The 15,264-nt window shown below is 42.1% G+C and overlaps 1 protein-coding gene across 2 annotated transcripts in view; it reads left to right on the plus strand.

The window, feature by feature from the left end:
* Positions 1-418: 418 nt before the first annotated feature.
* LOC149222693 (translation initiation factor IF3-4, chloroplastic-like) overlaps positions 419-15,264 on the plus strand; it is a 251,663-nt gene continuing 236,817 nt past the window's right edge. The window contains exon 1 of one of the 2 annotated variants that reach the window (XM_089385586.1): positions 419-1,042. In XM_089385586.1, coding sequence (XP_089241712.1) covers positions 705-1,042 — 338 coding nt within the window. In that variant the 5' untranslated portion in view covers positions 419-704. The remainder of the gene's footprint in view (positions 1,043-15,264) is intronic. The other variant, XM_089385585.1, reaches the window with a different exon arrangement.

Raw genomic sequence — 15,264 nt, forward strand, 5'->3', positions numbered from 1 at the left:
TTTTTGATTTTGATTTTGTACTACCTTATTGTATTACTACTATCACATTGTGAACTTTAATAAAAAGCCAAGAGATGAGATTTTGCTAAAAAAGGTTTCTTTTTAGCTTCTTTGTTATTATTTTGATTACAATTTATATAAAAAAATAAGCTTAACATCATCAAGTAATTTAAAATTGTATTTTTATTTTTATCCAAAAAATAAATAGAAAAAAAAACAAAAACTAAAAGTTGTGAGAGTTTTTTCCAAATAAAAGTAATTAAACCAAAAAATGAAATTAAAAGCTGCGAGGATCCTTCGATAAAGTTTAAAGTCTGCTTCGATTAGCTCATAAAATGAACTCATATAATAAAGAGATACTAGGTTCAAATTAAATGGATATATCATGTAAGTCTATCATAATAAATTTGAGGTATGAAAGTGATACTGATCAAGAGTTGCGCAGGTAAATGGTCAGTAAATATAAACGACAACAAAGCTATTTAAACGACGACAAATCAAGGTGAATGGATAAGATGCACAAACCATGACTTCGACTTCGTGCAATAACAGGCCACATATTTCTACAAGAGAAATCAGTAAGCTGCAGCAGAAGACAAAAATTTCTGGCCAAAATCCTTGCAATTGCAATTTCGATCGCAAAAGAAACCAGCAGAAACTAAAAGAAATCCCCAGGTGGTTGGGTGTTAGGCATTTCGGAGGACATGAGTGGGGTGGCAGCAGGGCGTTTGGCAGCCCTACCTGTTTTGTCGCAAAGCTCCACCGTTGAAGACAATCTCCCTGCATCAGTTGCGTTATCTTCTTGTTATTCTGCAGTGGCAGGAGTCCGACTTGGCAGGAATTGCTGGGGTGGGTGTGGAATTAATAACGTCTATGAATCATGGAGGAGAGGGAGGGGAAGGGGAGTGATTGTTGCCAGAGGAGGGGGAGGCTACCGTTCTTCTTCTTCATTCTCATCATCTGGAGGGTCCAGAGGAAGACGACCTGTGAATCGTCCCTTGCCTCAGGAGATTGATCCCGCACTTGATATACAGAGTCTCAGGTAAGAGAGGCCTGCCCTGCCTCTACCCACTCTCATTTTCATTTCATCTATCACATATATTTCTTCCAGCAACCCATCCATACTATATCTATGAATATTCAAATTCTTATGCAGAGAAAATGTGTTTGCATCCCTTGTAAGCACCGCTTTGAAGTGCATTTTCTTTAGAAACCTCATCAGAACTAAGCCTGGGATCAAAATATGAGGTCCCTTCTCATTCTAGGATCTGGTTGTTCTGAAAGTACACAGAGGAAAACCAAAACTATTTAAATTTTCTGGCACTCCCAAAAATTAGACAGAATGCTAACTTGAATTACCAATTAAATTATCCGTGCTCACACGTCAAAGACATTTTAAAGGCTTAGTGATATAACGACCAACTTTTCGGTCCTTTTTCAGTTGATTGTGCTGGAAATTGGCATAGAAATTTGGGAAAATTGTAACTTTAGGTTGTTTTAGGTTACACAATCCGAGTATCTCAAGAGTTTTTTTTAAGGTGTTGAATCTATTTATGCATTAAAAAATATAATTAAATGATGAAACATTGTGATCTCATCTCAAAGTGTCGAGATGAATCATGTCACTAGATTTTGGTGAAAAAGCCTAAAAGTGACCTCATTGAACTATGCCCATTTCAAATAGATACTTTATAGGTGAATTGCTCCACTATATGCCAATAGAGAGCTGTTGTGTACAAGGACTTTACAGGTAAATTGCTCCAGTACAGGCCTGTTACCCACCAAAATGGGTAACCTCAAATGAGAAAATTTTTCTCCTATGTTGACAGCGAGCCAGCCAGCAGCCCCTGGCATTCAAGTCTTGACAATGATATGCCTTATGCTTCCACCATCTGCATCAACCATGCACTTCTCACCATCTAGCATTGCCTCTTAAATGGAGGTGGGCTGCTACGCAACAAATATTTTGATTATTTTGCAATCAGGTGCTTATACTTGTTGTTTGGGCATTTAGTATGGATAAACGGGTGATCTAGAAGATTAACCGATCTTGATTTTAAATCTGTTCTCTCACCTTACCAAGGGGGTTAATATTTAGCCCTAGTCCAGTGGGACCTCCCTTAAGACCTTAGGGTTATATGAGGGGCACTACTTGGGAAATATGGATTGAAATAGTGTGTTCATTCTCCCTTACACCATACTTAATACTTTCCATGTCAAATTATAAGCCCTTTATATATCATCTCCATTCTTCTAGTCTAACTTGTCATTGGTTCATTGGGATTTGGCTTCTTCCTTATCCACATCCTTGAATAGGTTTGGGAAGACATTGCATTGGAGGTTGATGCAACTAAAAGAATGGAAAAGCATAATGTGGTCACAATGAAAGAAAAAGAAAGTCAAAATGCAAAGGATGGCCAGGACATAAATTATTGTGTGGGAAAAAGCCTAGCATGAGCTCCACCTTCCTCATTAGCCATCAGCTGGTTCCTGAGCACTTGATGCTCCATCTCATCAGAAGGAATCTTTGCATGTCATAACCCTAATGAGTGATAAATTGTCTCATCTTAAGAGGTAAAATTGAATGCTACATCAGAAAAACAAACTCTAACCATTGAGCTATGCACCTAAAATAAAAGCATCATTATGAATAAGTAAAAGACACACTAGAGGGGTGGAAAAAGTAGGCTGAGAAGGGTAACTCATGACTCCATGATTGCTCCCTCCATTACATCTATACACTTAGAGGATGTGGAATTCTATTAGCTGGTCCCCTTGATCGTGGCACTTGGCCATGAAGCCTTTCCCCTACATTGCCACTAATTTGCGCCAACACCTATTGATTGAAGGGTTAACTTTGAAAATGCCACCTCCCGTCGGGGATTGGAAGCATATAATAGGATTGACTATTTGTTAAAACTGGCAACTAGGGCCAAATTCCACTTTAGACAACTCATTTGATGGAGATGATGATTGCATTGAATTCCTCTTTTCGAGAAGACCAAAATTGATCTAAAGATCATCAAATTTGGACAAGTAGAAATGTGTTTTTGAATTTTTGCCCACACATGTGCAAATTGTTAAGGTCGGCCACATCATCATGTAGGCTCAGGAAGCCCAATGGATGTGTCACTTAACCCTCAATGACTTGTATAAATATAACTGACCTCTCACCTCATTTGGCATCTTCATCACTCACACATTCTTTTATCTCCTTCTCTCATTGGTTTGTACAATTATTGGGCATATTCTTTCTCTCACACGTGTGGCAAGGAGGACAAATTTCAAATATAATTACAGGGCCGAAAATTTCAGTTTTTCTTGCAATTTGACCAATGCTGACTTTGACTTTCCAAGTAGATTTTGAGTTCGATCTTTTGGGTTGTTTTCTGTTTGGGCAGGCCACACTCTTTGGCACAGAAACGAGGTGTTCTGAGCACTTTGATTGCAGAGATAAATTGCAGGTTGACTGCAGACTTCAGGGCAGAGTTTGACCAAGTTTGATCGCTGACTTTGGGACTGTTTTGGGCTGACTTTGACTTCCTATTTAGGCTGAGTTTGACTGGGTATGACTGAGCTGCTTTAAGGACATTTCGTTGCTACTTTGACCGTTGTTGACTTTCTGGTTAGGGTTGAATTTGATTGTAGATTTGACAAGGCTATTTTGACTTTGATTTGGCAAGTCAATGTTCACTTTTTATATTCTCTCTCTGTGCTGAACATTTGATATAATAATAAGAAGAATTGGTCAAAGAGTTTTCTCCATCTTCAGGTTTTTCCTTGGCATCCACCAAATCTGGTGTCCTCTTGTCTTGGCTTATCTTTTGCATTTTTTAATTTCATGTTCTATCTACAATTACAGTCAATGTGATTACTGGTTAATGTGATTGCTATTGGATTCTAAAATTGGAAATTGTCATTGGGATGCTGAAGAAATTGAAGTAATTGTGCTAAGCATAGAACATACCATTGTTGTTCAAACATTGTTAGGAGGTTGCTTTGTGCATGAGGAGCCACAACCACAGCGGGAGACTGGTGCATCCGAGGTTGGTAGGAGCGATCGAGAGTTCTGGGCGCGCGTGAGGAGCCACAGCCATAGCGTGAGACTGCACGTATCTCCAGCGCCATGGCCCCAAGAGGGGGCTGCGAACTGGATCCTCCCCTTCCACCTAAGCTCGTTGCTTTCCGAGAGCTGGTTGCGGCATGCAATAGACGACTAGCAACTGAAAACCAGTAGAAGTTTGTCAAAAGAATGGATTCCATCCCCATCGTTGCTCTGCCACTGAAGACCCATGCAAAGCGGCATTGAACCTAGTAGAAAGAGGTCTTATTGGATAGTTAATTGGGCTATGGCCCTCGCCTAAAGCTGTAGATGCTTGGGTGCAAAGGAATTGATGATCTCTGGTCAAGGAAGGTATCAAAAGTCACTTCGTCGGCAAAGGCTTCTTTGTATTCGTATTTGAAGCGACAAAAGACAGAAACCTCATATTCAGAAACGACTCGTATTTCACGGGGCCTCAAGGTTTGTATCTGAATCAATGGACTCCAGACTTCGATTCGACACAGGATGTGCCCTTGGCTATCCCTGTCTGGGTGCGCTTGCCCCATTTACCTCTGCATTGCTGGAACCCCAAATCCTTAGAAACCATAGGCAATAAACTTGGCAAATACATCGATCGAGCAGAAAGGAGGGACCAGTACTCCTGTGCGAGAATTTGCGTAGAAGTAGACCTAGAGGAAGGTCTCCCTAAAGCTATTAAACTCACGGTGTCTGACTAGACTCACATACAAGTGTTAGATTACGAGCAACTCCCATTTAAATGCCGACATTGCCATGGCTATGGGCACTTTGCCAGGCATTGTAAAAAGAAATCAGAGGATTTGGCCAAGAATGCGAAAGGAGATCAATGGACTCAGGTCCAGAAACCAGGAACAACTAAGCAGAGCAACAGGAACAAAGGGAAAGCATTGTCCACGGGGAGTGGTCCTCCTCCCGAAGCCCAAGCAGAGGGAAGCTCAGACCCACCAAGAGCAGACATACCCACAAATCCCTTTGAAATACTCAGCACACTAGAAAAACTCCAAGATCCAGCAGATAAAGAGGTTGAACAGCAGGCCATCATCATGGAAGAAAACAAAAGGCAAGAGGAAACAGGCCCTCTCCAAATCGGAACTCCAAAAGGTGTCTCTAGTTCCCCAACCTATGCAGATATGACAAGGAAGAAGACCCCAGAGATTTCGGGATCCTCGGAAGATGAGACAACTGAGAGGCCCTCGAAAAGAGTGGGGAGGAAATCTCACAGAGAGGCCAAAGAAGAAGAGGCAGAGAGACAAAAAATGCAAGGCAGCCAACCCACGATTGAGATGTCTATCGGCAGAAATACTAGAACCAGGCCTCCCAAGGGAGGTACTACCCCACCCTCTGCCAGTAAATAATGCGATTAGTCTCTTGGAATTGCAGAGGACTGGGGAATCCCTCAAAAGCTGAAGTAGTCAAGAACCTATTGAAATCAGAATTCCCTGAGATCCTCATGCTCCAAGAGACTAAAATAGAAGGCGAAGCCCTTCTGGAACTCAACAAAGTAAAATGGAAAACAAAAGTTGGAAAAGTTGTAAGTGCTAGAGGTACATGCGGTGGGCTAGCCACTCTCTGGGAGGATGACAAGTTTCAACTTGAGAGCTCCTTTCAGACACAACACTGGATTTACACTGAACTCCGGCACCTTCCAAGTAAGATTAACTTTGCTCTCTTTAATCTTTACGTACTTGTCCTCTATGCAGAAAAGAAAGAATGCTGGCAAACCCTGACCGATTTCCTTGAAGCCTACTCCCTCAAGAATATAATTCTTGCGGGAGACTTCAATCTAATCCTCGACCCAAAGGAAAAAAGAGGAGGAACCAGTAGCAGGGACCACTTCCTTCCCTTAGTGGAAGACCTGATTCAACAATGGGATTTATTGGATTTTAAGCCAAAAAAGGGCTTTACACATGGACAAATAACAGAGTTGGGGCAGAGCATATTTCAGCCCGGTTGGACAGATTCCTACTTCAGAGCACCTTCCTCTCCGAGAAGAAGATCATTTCCACAAATATTCTGCCAAAGTTGATTTCAGATCATAAACCCATCCTTCTTCTGCTGGAAGAAGAAGAAAATTTGGGGCCAATCCCCTTCCGGTTCAGCCCTCTCTGGGCAAACAGAGAAGGGTTTATGGGTACAGTCAAGAAGGCTTGGTCCATCCATGTTATCAAATCGCCTAGCTATGTCTGGGAGAAAAAGATAAAGGCCACCAAATCAACCTTGAAACAATGGATAAAAAATCCCACAGACTCCCCCACTAGTCATAGAAAACATAACACAAACCAGCTGCTGGATCTGCAAATGGGCCTGGAGCTGCAAGACATAACCTGCTCAGAAATACAGAGCGAGCAAGAACTCCAAATCAGCACCCTCCGGTCATTCAGAGAGGAGGAAGAATCCTTGAGGCTCAAATCACGCAATCTCTGGCTTGTGTCTGGAGACAAAAATTCAGCCTTCTTTCACAAGCAAATTTGAACCTGTCTTTCTAGAAATCACATTGCTGAAATCACCTCGCTGGATGGGGCTGTTCTCAAAGGCACAACTCTGATAAAAGAGGTGCAACCTCTCATTTTCAGCAGTTGTACAAAGAAGAAGGTGTAGAGGATGATGAGGAAGCTCAAGACTTCCTCAAGCACATTCCAAGGCTGGTTAATGAGGAGGATAACTCAACACTCTTGAAGCCCTTCACTGAAGACGAAATCAGCAATGTCATATGGAATATGGAACCAGACAAAGCTCCAGGACCTGATGGGTTCTCCATACATTTTTATAGAATCTGCTGGGACATCATCAAGGCTGATTTGTACCGAATGATCAAAGGCTTCCTCCGAAAAGCCAAAGTGGGAGGAAGCACAAACTCCACTTTCCTAGCACTAATCCCCAAAGAAGCGAACCCGATGGCGTTCGACCACTTCAGGCCAATCTCGCTATGTAATGCATCCTAAAAAATTCTCACCAAGTTACTTGCAAATAGAATAAAGCTGCTGCTAGAAAAACTCATCTCGCCCAACCAAGGAGGGTTTGTCAAAGGCAGGCATATCCTGGACAACGTGATACTGGTGCAGGAAATCATCCATTCTAGCCATCAACGCAAAGAGCAAGGTATGCTCATCAAGCTGGACATGGCAAATGCCTTTGACCGAGTAAGGCACTCTTTCCTCCTCCAAGTTCTTTCTGCATTTGGTTTCAGTTCTGAATTTATAAAATTGATTAAAGCATGTATTGGAGAACCTTGGATAGCCCCTCTAGTAAATGGCAGGCCGACAAAATACTTCAAAGCTTCGAGGGGCATTAGGCAAGGCTGCCCTTTGTCCCCTTTCCTGTACATTCTGATGGCAGACTCCCTGAGCTGTAAGCTCTCAACAGAGAAGCTCAATGGGACACTTCCAGGCATCAGGGCGATAAACGGAACAACCCCAATCAATCATGCCTTGTTCGCCGATGACTCTATCCTTATGGGAGGAGCCTCCATTAAAATAGCAAGGGCCTTCAATGGAGTAATCCAAAGCTTTTGCAGAGTCTCCAGAGCTATGGTCAATAAGAGGAAAAGCACAGTGTATGGCTGGGCGGTAGACCAGCAAACTATTCTCAGGATTGCCCAAGCCCTGGGCTTCACCGGCTATGTCTCTTGGGACAAATTCAAGTATCTAGGCCTGCCTTTAACATTGGGAACCAACAAGGCCCCTCATTGGATGGAAATTATCAGCAAAATCAAGGCAAAAATGACTGCATGGGGCGGACAGTGGCTTACCACAGTCGGGAAGCTCACTCTTGTTAAGTCAGTTCTCTCATCCCTTCCTATCTACCAGGCTTCGTTCCTTTTAGCTCCAAAAATGATCACCGAACAACTAGCTAAGCTGATTCGAAATTTCCTATGGCAAGGAGGAAAGGGGAACCAAAAAAAAATTCATCTTGTAAGCTGGGACATAGTGAAAAGGCCAATATATGAAGGTGGACTACAGGTAAGAGATCCTGGGATGGCCAATCTGGCTTTGGGAGGTAAGATTCTCTGGAAAATCTTCTCAAATCAAAGACATCTTGTAAGTCAAGTTCTAATTAAAAAATATCTGCACGGACTCTCAATAAAGAATATGGAAGAAGGAGCTTCCCACAAAGGAACCATGCTGTGGAAGCTGTGCAGCCAAGGTTGGGAGTTCTTTAAAGATCATCTCTACAGAATCCCAGGAAATGGAAAAAGAATTGGATTGTGGGAAGATAAGATCATGGGCCTCCAACCCCTAAATCTTGCACCGGAAATTGCAGATTTGCGCAACTGGCTCATCCAAAAAGGTATTCACAAACTTGCTGACATATGCACTTGGGATTCCGGTGGGAATTGGAGTAATTGGGCTCTCCATCGCCCCCCTGACTGGATGCTCCCTCAACTCCATCTCTTTCTAGCTAAGCTCTCTGGTCTGGCTCCTGTGCATCTCCATTCGAGGGACAAGTGGGGCTGGGGGAAGACCGGAGCTTACTCAGCACGGCAGGGCTTTGCAGCTCTTCAAGAACAACAGCCTCAAATCCACTCTACAAAGCTTTGGCAGCATGTTTGGGACCCATTTGGCCTCCCAAAAATCAATTTCTTCTACTGGATTCTCATGCACAGAAGGGTCCTCACTAGAGATAATTTAGAGAAACGGGAATTATTGGTCCCCATAGATGCCCTCTCTGCTGCAAGGCTCAGGAAACGATTGAACACCTGTTCATCGACTGCCCCTTCTCTCAAGAAGTCTGGTTGCAAGCAATGTTGGGGCTCAACGCCCAAATTCCAGAGCAGCTTTCAGTAGTTAGTCTCTTCGCCACATGGAAAGAGCGCTATCCTCACACTCTGAAGAGCAAATCAACATGGGCTAAAATCTGGAATGCAATTCCAAAATACATCTGCTGGGGAATTTGGTTGGCAAGGAATGAAGCCATATTCAACAACAGATTACAATCCACCAATACAGTGACTGCCAAGGCCAAAGCTCTGCTGCTGGAAACTTACGAAAATAGACCTCATAAGTCAGACAATTCTCTACTCCCCGAAGAGCTCAGCTGGCTAGGTGAATCCCAGAGACGGGCCAACAACAAAAAGAACCTCTCCCAGCCTTGCCACAATCCAGAGTGGCAGCTTCAGATCTTTGAGGCGGACTTTCAAAACTGGTGGAAAAATCAGGGCAAAGTCACGATATTCTTCGACAGAGCCTCCAAAGGAAACCTGGGGATATTAGGTGCAGGAGGAACAATCTACTCCTCAGACGGGCACAAAAATGACAGCTTCAGTTGGGGCCTAGGATAGAGCACTAACAACCAGGCCGAGATTCTCGGACTATTCAAAGCGTGTCAGCTTGCTCAGAGGAACAGAGGGGAAAACCTTCAAGTCTTCGGCGATTCCGAAATCCTGATTAAAATCCTAAACACTGGCGACCAACTCAATAGCTCTGCGCTTAACAGGACCCTTGAAAGAATAAGAAAGATGCTGCAAAACTTCACTTCCTGCTCATTCTACCATATCCTCCGAACTCTAAACAAGGAAGCTGACATTATGGCAAATAAGGGATGTCTATTAGCACAAGGTTTTCTGTCAAAGAACGATGAAGAAACTGAAAGGCACCCAATTCCTTAACAGAGAAGGACAACTGAGCATGGACAGGGCAGCCAAGGCAATGTCTCTGTTTCACACTCCCTTCGCAACAGTTCTGTCTCCATGAAAGTGAAAATCTTGGCGAACACAACATTCATCCAAATCGCATCTGAATGCAGAAGACCGACGCTGATCCATGGCTTTGACACAGGTAGACAAACGCTGTTGGAAAGTCAATCATCGCAGCCATTGCAGGTTCTGACTCATCGCTGCTCCAGCAGTACAATTCGAACCACACAATTGGCTTGCCACAGCTAACGCGTTCACTTAAGCATTTAGCTCTCATCCAGCGAGATAAAGGAAAGGAATAGCAATGTCAGAGACTACAATTATCGAGTTGCTGGAAGCGATTCTAGGTAAGTCAGGTTGTCTTATCCCACCAAAGAAAAGTTGAAAGAAAAAGCCAGGCATTTAGACTCTAAGCGCAAAGCAAGGAACTCTCAAGATATCCCAAAAGAATCAAAAGCAACAGTGAAATTCCAATGAAAAAGCCAGATTATGTGGATTCTGAAATGCCAGAAATCTTACAAATGACTGTAATAGAGGTTGTTTGACTCAGGCCCAACCATATTTCTCAATAAAATTCAATCATTTCTGTTCAAAAAAAAAAGAACATACCATTGTTAACTAAAATTAACATGGAATCAAAGCACATGTAAATGCTAGTTTTTGGCAGCATCGGAAGTGATCTAGCCTTGAAAATTGGTGGAGAGGCTAAGGCACGTGAGTTCTAAAGAACCCAAAAACCGTTTGGTGAAATTCCACCCGGATTGTATTTTATTAAAATAATTAATATTTTTAATGGGGTTCCTAAGTCTAAACTTAGGAAACTTAAAATATTAATGTGTATCAAGTCATGTTTTAATTTTAGCTGCTGATTAGAGATTTAATCTCGATCGTTGAAGACTCAACAGGAAAAGTATAAAATGGAGGCTTGGAGTTCATTTGGAAAAGCACATAGAGAGATTGAGGAAATCGATTTTTTGAGGTGAGAAGTTCTCAGGAGGAAAATCGATTGGGAAGATCTTGCAGCTGAGGGGCAGAGAGAATCCGGGAGAAGGACTTTTCGGAAAATACAGAACAAAGAGGCAGAGAGAGCTTGCAGAGAGGCAGCCAGTAGCAGGGAAAGCTGACGCAGAAAAGCTGCTTGTCATGCAGAATCCAGAACTACCGGAATAGCCGAAACTGCCGGAACAACCGGGAGAGCTGATACAGTAGCCGGGAGAGCTGACGCAAAAAAGCTACCTCCTGTCACGTAGAATCCATAATTGCCGGGAGAGCTGATGCAAAGGGAAGAGAAGGTGATGCTGGGCTGACGCAGAGCCAATGTAGAAATAGCCTGGGTTAGCCAGTCTTGTGCCAGATAAGTCGGAATTCTGCTGGGTGAAGTGAGGTAAAACTCACTCAGATTTTCTACCAGTATTTTCTCTGTAAAGGATTGTTAGATGAGCATCCTAGATTTGTATTCAAATATTTCTCTTGCATAATAATAAAACCCTCAGAGTTGCTGCACTGGTTTTCCCGCATTGGTTTTTTCCAGGGACTATTGTGTCCAAAAATAAGTGTGTCCTATGTATCTTATTCTTTGCTCTATTTTCTGTTTCACGAGATCAAATATTTATTTAGTGTAGGCTACAAAAGTAATTTTCTTCAGTATTCAGAAGAATAACTTGATGAATGTAATTTAAAAAATCAAGTAGGTGAAGTAGATTCAGATTTGCTGCAGTAGGGGTTCCTTTGAGTATAGGAATTTTCACAGTGAAGATAAAGCCCATGTAAGAGAGAGAAAACCAATCACTAAGGGAGGTCTATTAGGCAAGATTATTGGACTAGCCTCAATGGCTACTACATCTTACTTCAAATCTAAGGATAAGTTCAAGGAAAAATATGACTACATGCATGGAAGATGACTTTGGACTTGACTTTGGAAGAGCATGATGCCATGGACTATGTGCAGGGAAGAGTGGTGGAGCCTCCTTCAAATGCACTTGCTGTTGCAAAGACAAAGTATAAGAAGGACGAGGTCAAAGCTAAGAGAATTATCATAGACTCCATTCAAAAGCACTTGGTAGCCTATATTTTTGATTTTGGAACATCTAAGGAGATGTATGATAAGATGGTTGGGAACTTGGGATGTTCAAAGTAAACAATGCAAATCAAATTCTCTTTCTCATGAACAGGTTGAAGGACATCAAGCTGGATAAAGGGGAGTCTATCCAATCCTACTTTATGAGAATAACACAAATCAAGAATGACCTACTATCTATTGGAGAAGTTATTGCTGATAGGGAGCTCACTCTCATTGCACTTGGAGGTCTTTCAAGAGCATGGGATGTGTTTAACACCACCATTCTCAACAATGATAGGATTCCTAATTTCAATGAATTATTGGCTAGATGCACTCAAGAGGAGATGAGGATGATGGAGAGAGACAAGCCTTCAAATGGAAATGAACCTACTGCTTTCTCTGCTCATGCTAAGAGGAAAAATAATGCTGGTCCAAGGAGATAGGGTCAAGGATTCAAGCAAGGATTCAAAGAAGGAAGAAAAGGAAGGTGCTACAATTGTAATAGGTTCAACCACTATGCTAGAGAGTGTCCTCACAAGAAGAATTCTCCAAGGGATGATGACAACAACAACAACAATTTCAAAGGCAATGGCAATCAAAGGAACAACAAGTTCAATAATAAAGGAAAGAGGAATGCTCCTACTGCTCGATATGGAAATGGTTGACCTCCCAAAAGGACGAGAAATTCCAGGTATGAGGAAAGTAATGTTGTAGAAAAACAAAAGGAGTTTTATCTTATTTCTACTCTATCTATTGCCTCTCCTCCGGATACTTTGGATCATTGGTTGATTGATAGTGGAGCCTCAAGGCACTTCACTGGGAACAAGGAGGCCCTTTCAAATTTGATTGAAAAGAAGACTAATTTGGAGATCATACTTGGAGATAATGCTACCTACCCCGTGAAAGGGATAGGCACTGTCACTCTTCACTTGAATCAAGGCCAAACCATTCATCTACAAGAAGTGTTGTATGTGCCCGATTTGAAGAAGACCATGGTGTCTATTTTTGCGATGGAAGATAAAGGCTTCAAGATAACATTCATTGATGGAAAGGTACGTATTTGGCAAAGAAATCCTAAAGATGCCTTCACACTTAGATTTAGGGTTGTTGGTCTCTATAAAGTTGGAGGAAGTCCTTTGGGAGCTTTGACTTGTGACACTTCTTTTCAATTTGAATTATGGCATCGAAGATTTACCCATCTTCATTACAAAGCCTCACTTGGGGTAAGGAAGATGGTCACAAGTATGTTCGAGTTCAACATGAATCATGAAGGAGTTTGTCAGGGTTGTGCAACTGGGAAACTTACAAGGGGACCATTCCCTTCTAGTGAAAGCCAAGCTACTAATATTCTTCACTTGGTCCATTTTGACCTATCTGGTATGTTGCCCATAACATCATTGGGAGGATACTTATACTATGCAATCTTTGTGGATGACTTTTCACACAAAACATGGATCTATTTCTTGAAGAAGAAGGATGAAGTGTTCAAATGGTTCTGTTCTTTCAAAGCATTGGTGGAAATCAAACAAGGAGGAAAATCAAGATATTGAGGACCGACATTGGAACTGAATATAAATTAAATGAATTCAATGAATTTTGCAGAGACACTGACATTAAGAGGGAAACAACTATTCCATATACTCCTGAGCAAAATGGCGTTGCTGAAAGGAAGAACCAAACAATCATGGAAGCCACCCAAGCCATGCTCCATGATCAAGGTCTACCAAAGTTCTTATGGGGAGAAGTTGCCAACATTGCCGTGTATGTTCAAAATAGGAGCCCGCATCAAGCATTGGGTTTCAAGACACCCGAAGAAGTTTTCACTGGTAAGAAACTTGCGGTTTGCCATTTTAGAATATTTGGTTGTCTCGTGTATTTTCATGTGCCTTAAGAGAAGAAACAAGTTGGAAGCATCTAGGAAGAAAAGTATATTTGTGGGCTACAGTGAACATTCAAAGGCATATAGAATTTATGTGCTTGTTCAAAGAGATGTGGAAGTAAGCCATGATGTCACCTTCGATGAGATATTGCCCTTGGGAAAACCAAAGATCTCCTTATCCCAAGGAAGGACAATGATGATGCTGCAAAAAACAGGACGAACCTCCAATAGATGAGCCTATGCCCGATGGATCCCATTGATCCACCTCGTGGTGATCCCTCTACCTCAAGGAAAAGACCTTTGTGGCTCAAAGATACTCTCGAAGATGCTGAAAAACATACTGCTCCAAAAGGGACATTTCGTGAAAGTAAGAAGCCGAATAGGTATCAAGGTTACTTAGCTGCTATGAGTACTATTGTTCAAACTGAGCCATGTACGTTTGAAGAAGCCGTAAAGCACCAAGTCTGGAAGGATACAATGAAGGAGGAATATGAATCTATCATGAAGAATGATGTCTGGGAAGTGGTGCCTAGACCCAAGGACAAGTCCGAACTCTGTAGTCACCTCAAAATGGCTATACAAAATTAAACATGGAGCTAATGGGAGCGTTGAAAAATATAAGGCCAGGTTCGTTTCTTGACGCTTCTCTCAAAAGGAAGGAGTGGACTATGACGAGATATTTGCATCAGTTGCCCGATATACCAATATCCGATCTATTTTTTCTCTCGCTGCCTCTCAAGTATGGAGCCTACATCAAATGGACGTTAAGACTGCTTTCTTGCATGGCTCATTTAAGGAGGAAGTCTACTTGGAACAACCTGTAATGTTCCAAAATAGGAAAACAATGATATGCTCTAGCTTCGAGATTTTGCAGAGAGGCTAAGACACATGCATTCTCCAATACCCAGAAATCTTTTGGGAGAATTCCACCTAGAGATGATTTAATTAAAATAATTAAGTTTTTCAAATGGTTCCCTAAGTCTAAACTTAGGAAATCTGGTTAATTAAAGGGTATTAATTAAATCTTGTGTGAATCTTTTAGAAGAAGACGAGGATCAACTCCCATTTAATCTTAGCCTTTGATTATGATTTAATCTTGGCTATTGGAGCTCCAACGAGACATTATAAGAAGGAGCTTGATGGGCAATTTGAGAACATATCGAAGGAGAGAGATCAAGAGATCGAATTTCTTACGAGTAGTAGCACTAAGTTACCGAAGGGAGATCAAGTGATCTTCTTGCAGTGAGGGGCAGGGATAGTAGTTCGGAGGAGAGTTTTCCAGATTTTCAGAGTACAAGGCAGAGAAGGCATAGAGAGATTCAAAGAGGCAACGCAAAGCTTCAGAGGGAGTTCAAAATTCAGCTGGGAGAGTGGAGATCTAGTTCAAAAAGCCGGGGTGTGAGACCGGAGGGGTAGAGGGTCGAATTTCCAAACAACAGGAGATCAATGGAGGAGGTGACATAGAGACCAAAGATTGTGACGCAGAGGCTGCGTAGAGGCAACGTGGGGCTAGCCTTCCAGGAGCTGATTAGTGTCGGATCTCCAGAAACAGTGTGAGATTTTTCTCACTAACTTTTTGCCAGTTTATTCTCTGTATCAAATTGCCAGTTTGG

This window comes from Pinus tabuliformis, chromosome Q (assembly GCF_031772625.1).
Source record: "Pinus tabuliformis cultivar Carrire ecotype Pingquan chromosome Q, CPIR1, whole genome shotgun sequence".
NCBI lineage: Eukaryota > Viridiplantae > Streptophyta > Pinopsida > Pinales > Pinaceae > Pinus > Pinus tabuliformis.